Source organism: Lepidochelys kempii, chromosome 1 (genome assembly GCF_965140265.1).
Source record: "Lepidochelys kempii isolate rLepKem1 chromosome 1, rLepKem1.hap2, whole genome shotgun sequence".
Classification (NCBI taxonomy): domain Eukaryota; kingdom Metazoa; phylum Chordata; order Testudines; family Cheloniidae; genus Lepidochelys; species Lepidochelys kempii.
The window spans coordinates 309,662,002-309,680,102 of NC_133256.1; the positions used below are offsets into that span (position 1 = coordinate 309,662,002).

At 40.0% G+C, this 18,101-nt stretch overlaps 1 protein-coding gene across 1 annotated transcript in view; it reads right to left on the reverse strand.

The window, feature by feature from the left end:
* Window positions 1-18,101, reverse strand: part of WASL (WASP like actin nucleation promoting factor) — a 72,722-nt gene that overhangs the window by 20,349 nt on the left and 34,272 nt on the right. The window contains exons 2-5 of the mRNA XM_073328229.1: window positions 17,063-17,197; window positions 14,711-14,797; window positions 13,919-14,015; window positions 9,171-9,194 (exon numbers count right to left, since the gene is read on the reverse strand). Of these exons, the coding sequence (XP_073184330.1) occupies window positions 9,171-9,194; window positions 13,919-14,015; window positions 14,711-14,797; window positions 17,063-17,197 (343 nt within the window). The remainder of the gene's footprint in view (window positions 1-9,170; window positions 9,195-13,918; window positions 14,016-14,710; window positions 14,798-17,062; window positions 17,198-18,101) is intronic.

Genomic DNA, 18,101 nt, shown 5'->3' on the forward strand with positions numbered 1-18,101 from the left:
AACCTAAAGTATCAGATATCCTTAAAAATCCTTTATAGTCTTAAAAATGCTTCCATTTTAAAATTTTGTTTGAACCATGGGCAATTTCACATCATATGATAAAGACTGAATAATGAAGGTATGGAAACAAAGGTAAATCTGCAGTCTTGAAAAAGGAAAAAAAATCATTTTTAGCTTGTTTTTCTAGAATATCTCAATGTAGAAAAAAGTCATCTTCCAAATACACCTGTCTGTGTTTCTAGAAGTCATTATTATTTCTCTCCATCTTCAATTATTCATAGGTGGAGCTGACAGCAATGCCGAAAGTTAAGGCTGCTCAACACTTTGCATTATGAGACCCTATTTTCAGTTGCTTATAACTTTAGAAAACTTTAATCTTTTGGGCTGAAACCGCATATGCCTCAGGCAGACGTGCTTTTGAAAAGTTTTGGCTAAAACAGTTCCATCATTCAGAAAACAAAATTTGGGAAAAAATCATTGGTCTTACCCATGTTAAATTCCTACAACTTTTCATTGATACACACTAAAACCTCTGTGCTTTGAAGCAGGAGCTTGAAGTTTGGCAGGGGATTGTCATAGTACCAGGGATGTGCATTTTACAGTCCCCATGAAAGTCTCCCCAAATTTATCCAAGCTATAAGCCACTGAAAAGTCAGTTTGCACATGTTCAGTATAGAGGTTTGTTAGAGGCTGGCAGCCAAAATCCATCCCCCACTGCTCCTGCACCATCTCCAGAGTGGCTGAGCATATTCCATCCTGAGGCTGCAGGAGTGGGTAGGACTTTCTCAAGAACTGGATCTCACAGCAACTGAGGGCTGTTGTGGTATTGGCACCAGAAATGAGAGCAAGACTTCCTTCTGTTCAATGCCCCTCCTGCTGGCTCCCAGACTGCATGGAGAAAGAAGCAGCCTCACTGGAATGCAGATAGATGAGGAAAGAGGGTGGGGGAATAGAAAGAGGACTGGACAAGCTGGCAGGGAAGAGGGTAGAAGGGGCCAAGCCAGAGGAAGAAAAGAGTGACAAACAGAAAGGTGTGTAGCCACTACAGGATATTCCCCTCCAAAATTTAGAACTGAACTGAGGATCATTAGTCTCAACATTCCTTGTCTATCTAGCAAATACAATCACACCATTAAAGACAAAGCATACACACAAGGTGACTGATTAAAGTTGTACAAGAAACCTTAATTCTGGTATTTCTTAACTTTTGGGTACTTGACTTTGCAACTTTAGCATATGTTCTTCTAACAGTTGTTTTGGATGTCATATTAAATATCAATTGAACATCTGACTTTGATAAGCTGAAAAAATAGAGCACTCTGTACTAACAACTAGACATTTTTTTCTGAAGGCAACTGACTATATTCAAATACGGATATTCCTAATACTAATGAATTCAGGAGTTATTTATCTTACATTTTCCTTAATATAAGAAGGTTATTAAAATGTATTTTTGGTAGTATTAGCTAATAGGTCTCCTTTTTTAGTTGCCTGTTTTTTCAGTGGACTTTCCTTAACAGGGAACGATTTTTCTCTGCACAGCCTTGAATACGTTAAGTATTGTTTGACTCCTGAAATTTGTCCTTTGAAAGAATGCTTGTGTATTATTTTTTCAGAGACTTACTAAATATAAATGAAAAAAAGATAAAATTCAAACTAATTGTATGCTCAGTGGTTACTGGGGCAGTGAGTACATATTACTATAGCTGACAGGATTTTGTAGAGGCACTGCATATCACATTTAAAAACTGTACTTTAAAAGCTTACTGACTCAGCCAAATCTTAAACCTGAACTTATATATAATCTTGAGTTCTGTAATAAAATTTTGAAACAAAATGAAATTACATTTATATTTACATGATGCATTAACAATTACATGCTTCCAAACTGAAGTCACTACAGAAATACTTCTTAACTATTGATTTTACTCTTAGTTTTCATGACTATGGGTATACATTTGCATGATAGCAGTAGTTTTAATATATTACTCTTAAAAAAAATTATTCCAAAAATCAAATGGAATTTGTAACATTGTCTTGGGAGCGGGGGAATATATTGCATTTTCTTTTGAGATCAGAACATTTCGTATCTCACCTTTTCTGATAGAAAGGCTAAATCTTCAAATATTCAGTATGTTGAATATATGCTGCCCACACACCGTATGTAAAATGCTATAACTATAAAAGGTTGTCCATTCAAAGAGTTAGATAATTTCATAATTAATCTTTATTCAGCTGTAATATTTGAAATGTTAGTCAGGTTCCCTGATATTAACAACACCTGTTCCAAAATTCACAGAAGAATTTTTAGCTAGCTGAGAATGCTTACCGCCAGGTTTAGACCTTAGTTGTCCATGAGGAATACAAGAACCTCTGCATGAACTATCATTTTCTTCTAGTACTGCCATATTTATATCCAACAAAATTTTCCCCATCATAACACATGCACCTTCCCCATCAGCTGTAGACAACTCAATAAATGAAGATGAGAGAGGCAAATAGAGCTCATCATTTGGAAGTACTTGACAATACAGTGGCCCTAAGCATCCACGGATGTTAATATCTGTGATATCTTCTGAAGCGGCTCCAGAAAAAGTAGTACAAAACATTATTTTGTATTTTATAGAATCCTCTGTATTTTAAAGCTTTGCATGTCATCTGTCCCAGAGCGCAGACAACTCTAGAATAAATCTTATTGGTTGTAGTGCTGTATTACAGCTGAAATAAAAATTGTACCACATGGTTCTTAGAAACCTAATTCTCTGACAAATCCCTTTCTTTTTTCATCCATAAATTTTACCATGATGTCAGTATAACCAAGGCAACTCCTTCAATTTGCATAAAGAGACTTTGCTATTACCAATGAGAGTAAAACAAATCCCAGGAAATTACAGGCTATGTAATGCATATTACATAACCATTTATGCAAATTTGGTTTTAATTCTGCTTGAAAACTTAAATCCTTAATCCTAAAGGTCATTCATAACAGAGGATTTTTTTTTTTATTTGAAGTATAGCTCTACAGACAGCCTTCTCTACATGTGCAGAAAACTTCAGAGACTTTTAAACATTTTGGGTGAGATTCTGGCCCAAATCAATGGCCACTAACTTTAACGGGGCCAGGATTTCACACATGTATTAAAAAAATTGTATATATATAACGATTTTTATAAAAGGTTTTGTGAACTGGAATATAACCATTTTATACCTATATCCATCTATCTATCTAAAAATGATTATATTCCAGTTCACAAAACCTTTCATAAAAATAATTATGCACTGAGACAAAAAAGTAAAATATTTTTTCCTAGAAGAAGGAAATGTATTTTTGCTTTTTACTAAAACCTCCTAGGAGCTGGAGGAAGTTATACGAAAGAACAGTTACTTAAGCTGCAGTGACTGTGGTTCTTAGAGGTGTGTTGTCCATAGGTATTCCCTTCTGGTGCATCCCTTGCACATCTCAAGTTGAGAATATTTTGACCAGCAGTATTTGTTGTGGCCATCCCTGAACCTTGAGTACCCTCGTACCACCTCCTCTTCTTGAGGACAAAGTGTGGAGCGGGGCCAACTAGCCTTCAGTTCCTTCACCAATACAGAATCCAGGTATTATCAGACTTTGTAGTAGCAGGAAGGAGTGCAGGTTGTGGAATACATATAGACAACACGTCAAAGCCCCCCACTTACTGTAGGGTAAATCACTGTTCTTTCTTCTTTCAGTGCTTGTCCATGTTTATTCCACTTTGGTGACTTACAACAGTGAATTGATGTAAATAAGTAGGGTGCTTGAAGTCTACCAGAATAGTAACTCTAGGATAGCTTTGCCAAAATGGACATCTGACCTAGATGCCTCAAAAATGCATGTAATGATCCCCATGCAGCTGCCCTACAAATATCAGAAATGGGTACATTTTTCAAAGAAGCTGCAGAGGATGCCTGAGCATCCTCAGAATAGGCCAAGATCTGTATGTAAAGGAAGGTCTAATTTAGCTAGCTTATAACATGCCCTAATACAATTAGCTACCCACTTAAAGCCTCTGGGTGAATATTACCTGACTCTTCATCCTATGGATAAAGGTCATAAGACTTATTTGGGATCTCCCCAAGGTTTTTAGTTCTATTAAGGCAAAAGGAGAGGGCTCCAAATGTATCCAAGGTGTGAAGCCTATCCTTCCCTTGGTTGGCATGGGGTTAAGGGAAGACTGAAGATAAATGAATCATCTGATTCAGACAGAAGACAGAACATCTTTGGTAAAAATTTAGGGTGGGCCTAAGGAGAACTTTGTTTTGATGGAAGACAGTGTATGATGGCCCATTCATGAGTGGCTGCATTTCCCTACTCTGCAGGCTGATGTAATTGCCACTAGGAATACCATCTTCATGGAGAGAGGAAACTGAGTGCAATGAGATCCCAGGAAGGAAGGGGAGCTTTGAGGAAATGAGTAGACTAGGCTCCTCAGGAACTTACCTACCTTCAGGAGTGAGAATACAGTGTGCCTTTTTGTAATTGAGAGATTAAACACCTATAGTCTACTGAGGACCACTGCGCCAGCCAGACTGACCATGGTTGATGGCATCACATTAGTGAAGTTCACCGATCTGTCCCAAACCTGCAAAATCCACAAATCTCTAGGGTGGTCCTGCAGGTGACAACAGCTGGGGGACCCTTTTTGAATGCTGATGGAGAGTTTGAGACCAGTGACTACGGTGCTTTTGTCCATCCTGGCAAGATGGCTGAAGAGCATGCAAAATGACGTTTGAATATAACGAGCGAGATCATGAAGCTTCACATGAAGTCAAACCACTCTACGCTCAGGATTTTGCACTCACAGCGTGTATGGAATGCCTTTAACTGATCCAAGTCTGCCTGTAAGAGGGTCCACGTTTCTGTATAGCAATGCGGGCAGAATGCAGGTTTGATAGATCCTTGTCTCAGCATAAACTTTTTTGCATCCATAAATGGACTTCATACAGGAGGCAGCAAGACCTATTCACTGAGCAACATCTGGTTTGCTGGAACTGTTTGAATTCTACTTGCAGCCTTGGTAGAGTAACTAGTTAGTGCTCTCCATAGTACTCAAGTGCCCCTGCTCTGAGGGCTCTGGTGGCCCAACTCCAAGGTTCTTTACCTTGGTCTTCTGCCATGAAATGTTTAACTCCATAGTATGGACAGCATCTACCTGCCAAAGTCTGTCTCCTTCACAAGCAAGGCAGTGTCGTCTGTGTAGTCTTGGTTGATGAATGCTTCTTGACCAAACTGATTCTGATGTATGAATCAGCAAGTTCCAACATCTAGTTAATAGCTCAACAGAATAGTGGAGGAGTGAGAATGCACCCATGCCGCACACCTGATGTTGTGCAGAAAAGTGGTGAAAATTGAGGACCAATGCATACTCTTGCACCTGTTCTGGTATTAAGATTTTGCACTAGCTTTCCCAGAATATCTGGAATGCTAATTATCAGTATGAGCCAAAGTGCTGACCTTTTGGTGGAATCAAAAGCCATTTTAAGGTTGATAGATGCCAGGTGAAGCAGGTGGTTAAATTCTCGCTGCAGCTCAACCAGAAGCTGGAGGGTAAGAATAGCATCCATCACTGACCATCCAACAGTGAAACCTGATTGTTGTACACAAACAATACCTATTAAGGAGTACCTGCATCCTACCAAGCGGAATGTGAATGAACATCTTTCCAGGGACCATTAATGCTATTGGCCTGTAGGTGCACCACAATGTGTGAGATGCTTGCCCTTGTTCAGGGACATTGTGATGCCATCTTTCCATTTTGCTGCTACTCTGATGTCCACACTTAACAATAGTTGATGCAGGCCAGTGCTCACTGGTTCCAAGGCACCTTTGATCAGCTTGAGTGGAATACCATCAGGTCTGTTCTGAAACTTTTGGATGGCCTTTTGTAATTCCAGGGACTAACACTGATCCTCTGTCACTTGAGCATCTGAAGTGGTGTGGTTTGCCAGGTCAGGCAGCTCTGGACAGTCATCAACATGTTTGTAGTTCAACATGCTTTCATAATGTGTTTTCCATCTGCCCAGAACCGCGTCCACTGATGAGGAGGGACAGCAATCTGGTTTCATAATAACGATGTTAGAAGGCTTTTATGGCTGCCAGCCAGGAGCTTGATTGGTCCGTACGCAAGATGTACATTGTTATTCTTAGGCCATCCTCTGCTTCATCAGCCAGGGGTTTGATGTAGATCTCATGGTCATGTTTTGCAATGGGCCAGAAAATGCCTTTGTGTTTACATTCCTGTACATCTCGCAGATTCCATGCTTCTACTTTTGCACTAATATCACACCTTAAGTTTAGAAGTTGGTAATGTTACTCCTTCAACAGTAACTTGATTGCTTTATGGCAAATGGGCCTCTGTGGCAATAACCATTTTGTAATGGGTGAGTTCTTTGACAAACTGTCCTGTACCCAATGCTGTTTAGTGTTAATGCATTCCATGTGGTGACATAGAACACGCGTCTAACATCTGGTTTGGACCATCAGGAAGCTGCAGTCATTGGGGTATTTCATTGTTCTGGGAAACTGGAATTAGCAGTAGCATTATTGATGGCTGACTAGACTGTCACCAGATCTGCCTACCAAAGTTTCCTGGGCCAACTTGCTGCTTCCAGGATTATTACCATAAGGGGTTTCCTAAGCTTTCTCAAGACGCTTCATATTAGAGGAATCGGTGGGTAGGCATACATTACCCTCAGTGATCCTGGGATGAGGAATGCAATGGATTGTGAACCAGAGCTCAGACCCTCCCTGGAACAGAAATTGACATTTTGCCTCTGAGGAAGTCCACGACTAGAAGCCCTCGCTGGTGGAAGTGTTCTGTATGATGGAATCCTTGACTGAACATTTGCGATCTCATGAGAACTTTCTGCTTCGTGATTTGCTAGGGTATCTTCTTCTGACAGGTGCAGAGCTACTAAGGTGATGTGACAGCCTAACACACCAATTCCCAACAGAGAAGGAGGACAATCAAGCCCTTGCTTGTTCACATAGAACATTGTTGCAGTATTATCTGTCATAGTTCGGCCCCGGACCATGGGCAGGAAAGCTACACAGGCTAATCAAAAAGCTCTAGAACATTTATATGTAGGGAAGGATTAAGTCTCCTTGAGTGTCCAAAGGTCTTTTTGATTTGGTCTTAGTGAGCTCTCCACAGGATGCAAGGACAGTGTGTAATTAATGAGGGGTTTAAACCAACAAGTTTTGCAGAAAACTTTTTTGGAATGAAATTAATATGGTCTGATTTTTCTGATACCAGCTACTTTAAAGAATTCTGATAGCAAAACCTTTCAATAAGTGTCACAGTTTAAAATATTTTCTTCTTTTAAAAGAAGAACGAAGGACAGTTCTGCTTCCCTGTTGATGTTTATGTGTTTTCAGCAGGGAAGACTGGACAGGCCTAAGACATCAAACATGCTCAGCTCATTCCTTTTCAGGCTCTTCCCCAGACACAGAGGCCTGCTATGTGGCAGCCTCTTCAGCAGCAGCATTGGTATGAGACCAACCAGGTTCCAAACTCCTCCCCAGGACTTGCAGAGTAATTCCACTGCACCACAGCATTTCCCAGGAATCACTGCTTTCCAGTTTCAATCCCATTCAGTTCTCAGTGTGCTCGATATCAAAGGTGGGGTAACCCCCTCCCTCACCTCTCCACTGTGCACATGCACATACTTGTGCCTCCTCCTCCTCCTCCCCACATCTGAAGAAAGATCCACCCCTTATGCAACTGCTTGTTTCCTCAAATCCCTTAGAGAGGCTGAAGGGACACCCCCTTCTGTCTTCAAGTCTTTCTGGTGAAAATAGCATGCCTCCTTTCTCCCTGCAGCCTAATGCCTGACTGCCTTCTCCATACCTATGGATGAATCCATCCCCACACCACCCACTGCCTCCCCTCTCTCCTAGTCCATGGTAGTGGTAGAAGTGAAAAAGAAAGCATCTTTCCTGGCCTGACTGTTTGAAGTTTCTCCCCAGGCCCCATGGATCAGTCTGGGGTTGTTACGCATACCCCATTTAGTGCTAGATGCTCCCCAAGCCCTTGAAAAATATTTGGGAGTGAAGGGGCAAGCCATCCAGCCCCATTTCTCGCCACTGCCATCCTGGTGTGGAACTGAAGGGGGACTTCTGAATATACACAGGCTCCCATTACTCCTCAACCCTGTGCAGGGGCCTAAGAAGTGAAAAAAGGGACTTCTCCCGGCTGCCCATTGCTTCCTGGCTCCATGCAGAGACTCTGGGAGAAGGAGACACTTCTCTGTTCTTAAACTCAAACAGCAACTCTTGTGCCTTGAGAAAATTGTGCATGTGCGCTCTTCCACTCAGTGCAGGGCCAAGAGTGATGTCTCATAAGTACTGAACATGAAGACAAGGGAGTTCTACTGACCAGCATAACAGAGAAATCAACTGTACACAAAGTGCTGTCAAATGGATAAAATAACCGAACTGAGAAGGAGATTTTTTTGCTGGCTTTGCAGTTATTGTAATCTTAGATGCTGCAAATAGGTTGAAACAGTTTTCTGGAAGATCAGGCAGAGCACATGCCCTCAAGTTTCTAGTAGCACTTTGAGCTGAGAAGACAGTAAACTTCACAAAGTGAACTAAAGCCATTTTGTCTTCCTAAATTAACAGGTAGTTCCAATGCCTGTTCTGCTTTTATAAGCAGCAGCACAAAACTGTCAAGACTTAGATCAATTTCACTGTTGCAGTTCAGAACCTTACAGATACTTGTGAAAGATGAGAATGTCAATTTTACACTGTTAAAAAAAATCACTGCCTATTAAGACTTAAGCACTCCTGTTTTTAAGATAAAAAGGCCATACCCTCTGATTTTATTGTTGTTTGCAACTTGATTGCTGCAATTTGGAATTCATTTGTATATGACTCTATGGTTTGCCTTACTTGTAGACAATTCCGAACCTTAGTTCTGATCTCATTCAATAGCTGGCCCCCATCTTCACTGGTAGTGGTCATGAACTACTGTACAGGTAAGTAATCATGTAAACATTAAAATTCTGATTTACTGGATTGATCCTTTCAGGACTGTTTAATACAACCATTAGGTTACGTTAAAGAAAGCCAAAAGTCAGCGATTATGTCTAAATATGAAGGAGTTAAGAAAAATGAACTGCAGTAACCCTATGCAAAAGCTTACCATTCAGTGGGTCCCGTCTTTTTTCTGTTAAAGAGACAAAACAAAAAAATATTTATTCAAAAGGTAAAACTGAATTCTTCAACATTACACATCTCCATAACTTGTAGTTTTACAAATTATAAAGACTTCCTACATCTGAATTTTACTCTTCTAGTAATATACAAATTATCCATAATTGCAATTTTGTTTTATTTTAGTAGTTGTATTTTTTGTCCAAGAACAGAGGAAAAGATACCAGATTTAGCCCATTTATAAACTGATTTAAATCTGAAACACAAAGTTTAGCACAACAGATCAGTGAAATCATGTATATATCATGAAAGCCCCCGATCCTGCAAGAGTTTACAATTGGGACTCCTCATGCTTACAGCTAAGCATATGCTTAGTCTTTGGAAAGTCAGGGCCTTAGATTATATGCCACAGAGAGCCGAATCACAGCAAAATTAGAAATTACAAAACTATAAAACCCACATTAGGAAAGAACTAGTTGTTTGAACAGTTTACACTGAGTAGGACTGTGTGGACCTAACTATTTTTCCAACTGAAAATTTGATTCAGGCCAATTTGAGGCCGTAACATCTTGTACGGTGAAGTGTTCAAATAATGTTAGTTTTCAAATGAAAAATAAAAAAAATGTGTCTGATGCAAAGATTGTTAAAGCAGACTTCTAAAGAGAATGCACTATACTCTGTAAAGTCCTCTCTGAACAGACACCATGCTTTAGTCATTTATGTAAAACTACTCACAATCTGAAGTGCTTATATAGTGCCTTTATCAGTAGATCTCACAGCACTTCACAAAGGAAGCATCAACCCCATTTCACAGATGGGAAAACTGAGGCAGAGGTGAAGCAACTTGCCCAAGGTCACCCAGCAGGCCAGTGGCGCTGTTGGGGTTAGAATACAGGTCTCCCAAAGTCACAGTCCACTGCTCTATCCACTAAGAAACACTGTCCCCACTGAAGCAGAAAATATTACCATTTTGAAATATTAGAATTTAATTGCAAGTATTTCATATAGATCTAAAGCTGAACAAGCCAAATAGGGCCAACTTGGCCACCAACCTACGGCAACCTAACTTTAACAAGCAGAGGGGTCAGCTTTGATGTTCAACTCTACTATTTAAAATGGCTTTCCCTCCAACAATATTATTCTCTTCTTCACCCATATGCACTCTTCTGTTTGTAAATGCTTATGTGAGACATATTTGGGATCAGCTCATTTCTTTTTTGGAATTAAAGTGGGAAGGTTTATTTTAGATTTACTTTATTGCACAAATGGGTGTGTATTTTTATTCATCTATATTAGCTTCCTGATCATCTCTCCTAACGCAGCAGGCAGCTAAATATGAAGTTTCTGGTTTAAAAGCAGCCTTGATGTTAAAGGCACTGAGCACCCACACTACAAATGAAGTCAACCGAAGTGGCACGTACTCAGCGTTTTTGATTAAGTATGGATTTAAGATGACTAACTTCTTCAAAGCAGGGTGACTAATTACAACTTTCACAGCTACCTATTTCCAGTAAGGCAACTGAAACTGAGCATAAAAGCTCTGGTGAATAGCAACTGGATTGCAGGGGAAGTAGCAGCTTTCCTCCTGCAGTTAGATGTTCAAAGAAAAGCTGCCAGCTGTTACTCTCTAGAAATGGCTGGACGGTTTTTAAGAAGACTCTCGAGATCTAAATTGGGAGTCAGTGTAAGACTTCTAGTTCTGTTCCTTCAGAATTTAAGGTAAAGGCAGGTAAGGAGATCTTTTCAGGGGAGGTGAAGGGAGAAGGGACTGACAAGAAGCAAAGGTCACAGCTGCAGGTCTACAAGAAGGTTAAATGACCTTCCCAGCCAAAACCTGTAGCATTTTAGAACAAAAAACTCTCCCTAACACCCCACAAACCAATACAGCTTGGGTGTGGGGGTGGAAGATACAGTAAAGACTCTTTGCTCCTATTTCCTTTTATTTTATCCATTTAGCTACATGGGCTAAAGACTTTTGTTTTGTGGGAGTTCTCAACTGTGCTTAATTAGGAGTCAGTCACAGCCATGTACCACCAAAAACCTCCAATCACCCAATCAGAACATGTTCAGTAATTGTTCTTTCCCTCCATACTACCTCTCATTTTATTCTCTCCTTCCTTCACCCAGATTCTCTTTCTATCCATCCATTCCTCCTCCAACTCAATTTCTTTCTCCTCTTGTTTACTACCCAGTCAATCCATCCTCCTTTCCTCGTTTACCTGCACCCAGTCCTACCAGACCATTCTGCTACACTCTTCCCTCCACACTGTACTTTCTCTTTTGAGGAACACCAGGGGCCTCCCCTCTTCTTCCTGTCTTCCAAATCTCTATTTTAGCCTTGCCAGATGAGCTCCTGGGGTAGCTGTTGCTGCTGCTCCTGGGCACCTCTGTTAATCAGTGTCCTTATCACATCCCAGCACTTCTAGTAGGAAGCGGTTGGCAGAAAACGGGGAAGAGCAGGAAGCAGCAAGTAGGCATTCTATGTGCAAGCCTCAGCTCCAAGACCTAGTTCACAAGGGCATAGAATTGTCCTGCTCAGCCCCTGCCAATGATGAAAATCCTCAAGGGACACCTGGAAACTTTCCCAGTAGTCCTGCGGGCTAGTCAGAGCCTCCCAGGAGTACTTTGGCAGTGTGACCACTTGCCAATATGTCAGGTGGCACCTGTTCCATGTGAAGTTTATTTTGAGATATACACTAGAGCGGTAGGATTCTTGTAAAAAGCAGAAAAAAAATGAACATTCCAGTGTTTGGCATTATTAAAATAATTCCTTGGAAGTCTAGAGTATCACCCATTACCAAAACTGCTCAATATTTATGACTATTCTAATACCATGTGCAGACAGCACTAAGAGCATTAGAATACATTATTTCTACATCTGATGAATCAAGGTGGAGATACATCAGAAGCATTATGTAAACATATCAAATTACTAATCAAGCTATACTGTGTAGTCTTTAGATAAGTGAGAAATACAGTAGCTATAATTCAAACACCCAGAATTAGATAAAATCCTGTCTGAGGTATATACACATTCAGAACTCCATCTGGTGGCTTGATCTGAGAACTTCACGAGTTCTGTACATGAAAGGAAAAAAACCTAGAAATGAATTAAAAAGGAGAAAACCAATCAACTGAAAACTATATAATTAAGTAGCTGTTGATTATGTAGCGTTTTAAATTAAAATGGAGAAACTTTACAAAAAGGATGAATAAGTCACAGTGTTACTATGGTGCATAAAACATGAAGTTCAAACACACAAAGCGGTACAGGTTAATAATGGCATGCTTATATTGTGTTGTAAAGTAAAAGTGTCTTTACATGAAAAATACTACATTAAAAACTAACATTTTTATGAAATCATCTTTTTTCTGTATTTTTGAAGAAAGTTTACCATGGCCAACATCGTTCAGAAGTCTGCTCTGCAGCCATATATGAATAAAGGCTTTTCAAGTTTTAAAATGTTGCTTTGCTTTAGTATCATCTTTATGAGAGTGAAACTTGGGGCTTGTGAAAGTTGCAAGGCTGATAGCCTTGGAGAATATATTTACCCAATGAACAGTTAAAGCACAGACACCATTCCTGCGAGTTTCCACCACTGTACCTCACTAACACATTCTAACTCCGGACGTTCACAAAAGGACTTAAGTTTTGTGATGCCAAGTGTCACAATACCTAACTTTTAAGTGCCTAGCTAATCACAGGAACTACACTGCAGGTGTATTCAGGTTTTGGCCTCTGACTGATTACCAATTGTTAGGCCAGCAGATTTGTCACAGCTTTTTTTTTTTTTTTTAAAAATCAAAAATAATGGCACAGTCATAGTAAATTTAGTAAAAGTCACTTGACTGCTATCTGATTTTTGATAAATATCCTCTTTGCGTCATCAAGGGGGCATCAATCATTCACAGCAGCACCATCTATCCCCGGAGCCACAATCCTAAACTTGGAGCCAGTGTCCCTTGGCGCTGGACATAGCACACTGCTCTGGGTGTTGCAACTAGGTTCATGGGGGGTTGCAGCACCCTCTAGGTTTCACTCACCCAACCCTCCATCATGATGGGAGGGATGGTTGGGCCATACCTGGAGCAGGGAGCCAGCCCCACAGGACACAGGAGCTGCAGAAGCCACCACTGTGGGATGAGACACTGACAGAGAAAAAACTCAAACGGGGGAGACAAAAGTAACAAATTTTCTGTTTTTTTTTTTTCATGCCATAACACACATGTAGCCTTACCAATTGTGACTAAGACATTTCTCCACTAATAACTCGATTGATGCCAACAATCAATTTCACATGGACTACTGGACACACCAGATAGTAAGAGATTTCAGTTACTAATCATTTGGGCCAAATTTAAACAATAGAGTTAGTTAAGAGAAACCCAGAAATGAATGGCTGGTCAGTTTAATTTGCCCACAATTTACATAAAGATTTCCAGTTCACAAGTAAACTTTCTTTACCCCTTCCTGTCTGTACTTTCAAATACCACATATTAGAGGAGCTTCAAATTGCAAAGAAACTTTAAGAGGAATAAACTTTTGTATTACCTTCAGGAAATTTGTACTGTATATTTTTCTATATCACACACACGAAATAAGCTTACACAGGGAAATTAATGCCTAAATATGGCAATAAGTTCTTAAATAGCTTTCAGATATAGAAGCATCAACTAATCCCCCAGACACCCATAGCCTAGCCTCAATTTAAATGACATGTTAAATTGAATATTTACCAGATTTTCTTTGCCGTCGTCCAAGCAAATCAGTTATTGTTTTCCGGAATTTTTTAGCTTCTTCTTCATTAGCAAAATTAAGACCAACCTGGCATGTCTGAAAGAAAACATCAGTTTTTTCCCCCCATAGAGACCAAGAAAGTTGTTTTAAAGTTTTCTAAAAAAAGCTTAAATTGTGAAATATTCTAAAAATTAAGTAAACAGACTTTGTTTATGAAGGAATAAGCTGGAAACAATTAAGACTCATCACCTTATAGTTGTAAGTGAAGAACGTAGAAGCAAATATTAATGTCAAATTTAAAAACATTCAAATTGTGGATTTTTTTTAACAAGATGCGTGAAGTCCCATTTTGTCATATCTGAGCAAAATTTCAAGTACAAAGAATGACAAAAATGAAAATTTTACGTTAAGGGTACATAAAAATTGCTTATGTACTTGAAAATGCTCGTTTGGTGACACTAATGAAGCAACTATCAGTTGCAACTGAGGATGTTACTTCCTTGCCAGAGAAAGAGCACATTAAAGAGGTTTTTTTGTGCTCCTGTTCCATTCGTAGTTTAGATGTTCTATTTTATCAGTGACATTAGAAAAAGTTCTTATTTATAATTAAATCTGCAACAAGTTGCTAGAAAGAAGATATAGGTAATACTGTACTTTATAAAATTGTTTGATTTACAAAGTGAAAGGTGAAAAAACATATGAGATATTAAAAAGTTATTGTACAAAGAAAAAAAGCAGGACAAACATTTTAAAAATAGCTATTCAAGAATTAAGTTACTATTGAAACTTACATCTCCAGCAAAGGTATGAAAATATCCTTTAGGACTATTATATACAAAATTATTGTACAGTTCCTGCTCCCACAAGAGTTTCCCATCCTGGAAAGGAAAGAAATGCAGATACTGAAAACTGAAGATAGTAATAAAAAAAAGAATGACTAGACAAACTTGTATTGCAATAGTGTTCAGAGGCCACAACTGGAGACCACAGTCCTATTTTGCTAGACACTGTACATGCACAATGAAGAAGAGATGGTGTCTTCCCCACCGAGCTTACAATCTAAGTCAGATGATTACTGGAGCTTGCAGGAAAGCCAAATTATTCTTACAGGTTACTATATTATTGCCCAAGTTTCCAGATATTATCAAACTATATCCTTCAAAATTTTATACATATACAAGGACACTGGTCAAAATTTAAATAACGGGATAAAATAAGACAGAGGCTATGGAGCCTTTCATTTATAGGTAGCGGTGTCATATCAAGGTCAGGTTTGTAACAACTGGAAATAGTTACGAAATTTCACCTTTGCGAAGTGTTCTAATATGTCTGAATGAAAGGTGTTACACGAGTGCAATATCAAAAGAATAGGTGGTCTCAGCCCAGTGCCTAATGATCAAGTGACAAAAATCACAGACGTACAGCTCCTCAGCGCTCAAGTCTCTTGAGCACGGGATTTAGGCACCTTTGAAGGCTTTATCTCTGTCTGAATTGACACACATTGGCAGGGTAGAATTAAATATCAGATAATTACACAGCATACTTAAATATGAAAAATGCCCCCAACAATTTCCTCCCCTCCCCCATCATAGAAACGTGGGGCTAGAAGGGACCTCAAGAGATCATCTAAATCATCTCTCTGTGCTAAGGCAGGAATAAGTATACCCAGACCATCCCCGACAGAGGTTTGCCTAACCTCTTCTTAAAAACCTCCAAGGATAAGGATTCCACAACCTCACTAGTAACCTGTTCCAGTGCTTAACTATCCTTACAGTTAGGTTAGATAATAGGAAAAGCATTCTATATCTTCCTTGCTGCTGGGGTGAAAGTAAAACACATGACTTACCGGTATGAGGGCTGGCGCCTCGGACGGAAGGGGCAGGGCTGGGGGGGGCAGCGTCCCCCAGCCAGACCATCCACACTAGCTGGCCCACGCTGCGACAGTCCTTTAAGCAGGGTCCTTTGCCATGGCAGTGCTTTAACATCGCTGCCCCCGCATCAGTGGCCCTGCTGGTAGGGACCTGGCAGGGCTGCCAATGGGGGGGTGGGAGGGGCACAAAAGGGGCAGCGATGTTAAGAACAGCAGGGTGTGGGCCGGTACTGTCGGCCACTTTTTACTGGTATGCTGTACCAGCCTGTATTGGCTTACTTTCACCCCGCTTGCTGCGAACTAAGAGGACAAACAGGGAGAACGACTGATCACTGTCCATTTTGTTAACCTTTTTCATATTTGAAGCTTATGTCTCCCTCATTCCTTGCCTTCTCTTCTCTAGAACTGCACCTGTTTCTTCTTTCACCTTTCTTTACAGGTCATGATTTCTAAACCTTTTATCATTTTGTTGCTCTCTTCTGGTGTGTCTCCAATTTGTTTACATCCTTTCTGTAAGTGTGGTGCCCACAACTTAAGTGGAGGCCTCACCAGGGACAAGCAGAGCTGAACAATTACTTCCCATGTCTTATGGCAATCCTGTTAAATACATCCCAGAAGGACATTTGCCATTTTCACAACAGCACACACTCATGTTCAATTTGTGACCCATTACACCACTCAGATTCTTTTCTGCAGTACTGCCTCTCCAGTTATTCCCCATTTTGTATTTGGGCATTTGATTTTCATACTTAAGTGAAGTACTCCATTTGCCGTTACTGAATTTCATAGTGTAGATTTCAGATCAATTCTGCAATTTATCAAAATAATTTTGAATTTCAATCCTGTTCTCCACAGTGCTTACAACTCCTCCAAGCTTGCTGTCATCCACAAGTTTTATAGGAAGACTCCACTCCATCATCCAAGTCATTAATAAAAATATTAACTATTACTGGACCCAGCACAGACTCCTGTGGGATGCCACTTGACAGGTTCTCCCAGTTTGACAGTAAGCCATTGATTCTGAATACAGTCTTTCAGTCAGTTATACACACCACTCATAGTAATTTCATCAAGACCATATTTTCACAGTTTGCTATCAGAATGTCACATGGGACTTTATCAAAGTCTTACTAAAATCTAATAGGTGTAATTCTTGCATTACTCACTTTATAACATCCCTTTATGTAATTCATGCAAACAATTCAAGGAAACATTTAATATAAAATGACCTTATCTTAGCAAGTAAAAAATTAGACAGAGAAATGTTTCTTACCTTGATGTCAAATATTCTGATAAAATAAGACCTTTGTGGATTGTCTTTTACAAGGCAGGCTACTCCACAGCATTTTTTTGACCACATGGCATTGCGATCTGCTGCATATATCTGGACAACTGCTGAAGACATTGTCTAAAAAAAGATGAGAAAGTTCACACTGGTTAAAGCTTAAAATTAAGAGTTCCACATTCCTTCTTCTAGAGAAACCTACACCTAGTTTGATTCTATGTATCAAGCAGCAGCAACAAATCACCAGTTGTCAAGCTCAGGTCGTCTAAACTTTTTTTTTTATATCATAGAATCACACTAACGTCAGAACGGACCATTATGATCGTCTAGTCTGACCTCCTGCACAACGCAGGTCACAGAATCTCACCCACCCACTCCTGTTACAAATCCCTAACCTATGTCTGAGCTACTGAAGTCCTCAAATCGTGGTTTAAAGACTTCAAGGTGCAGAGACTCCTCCAGCGAGTGACCCATGCCTCATGCTGTAGAGGAAGGAGAAAAACCCCCAGGGCCTCTGCCATTCTTTCCTGGGGGAAAATTCCTTCCCACCCCAAATATGGCGATCAGCTGAACCCTGAGCATGTGGGCAAGACTCACCAGCCAGACACCCAGGAAAGAATTCTCTGTAGTAACAGGCCATTGGGCATATTTACTGCTAATAGTCAAAGATCAATTAATTGCCAAAATTAGGCTATCCCATCATACCACCCCCTCCATAAACTTATCAAGTTTAGTCTTGAAGCCAGATGTGTCTTTTGCCCCCACCGCTCCCCTTGGAAGGCTGTTCCAGAACTTCACTCCTCTGATAGTTAGAAACCTTTGTTTAATTTCAAGTCTAAACTTCCTGATGGCCAGTTTATATCCATTTGTTCTTGTGTCCACATTGGTACTGAGCTTAAATAATTCCTCTCCCTCTCCGGTATTTATCCCTCCGATATATTTAGAGAGAGCAATCACAGCTCCCCTCAGCCTTCTTTTGGTAAGGCTAAACAAGCCAAGCTCTTTGAGTCTTCTTTCATAACACAGG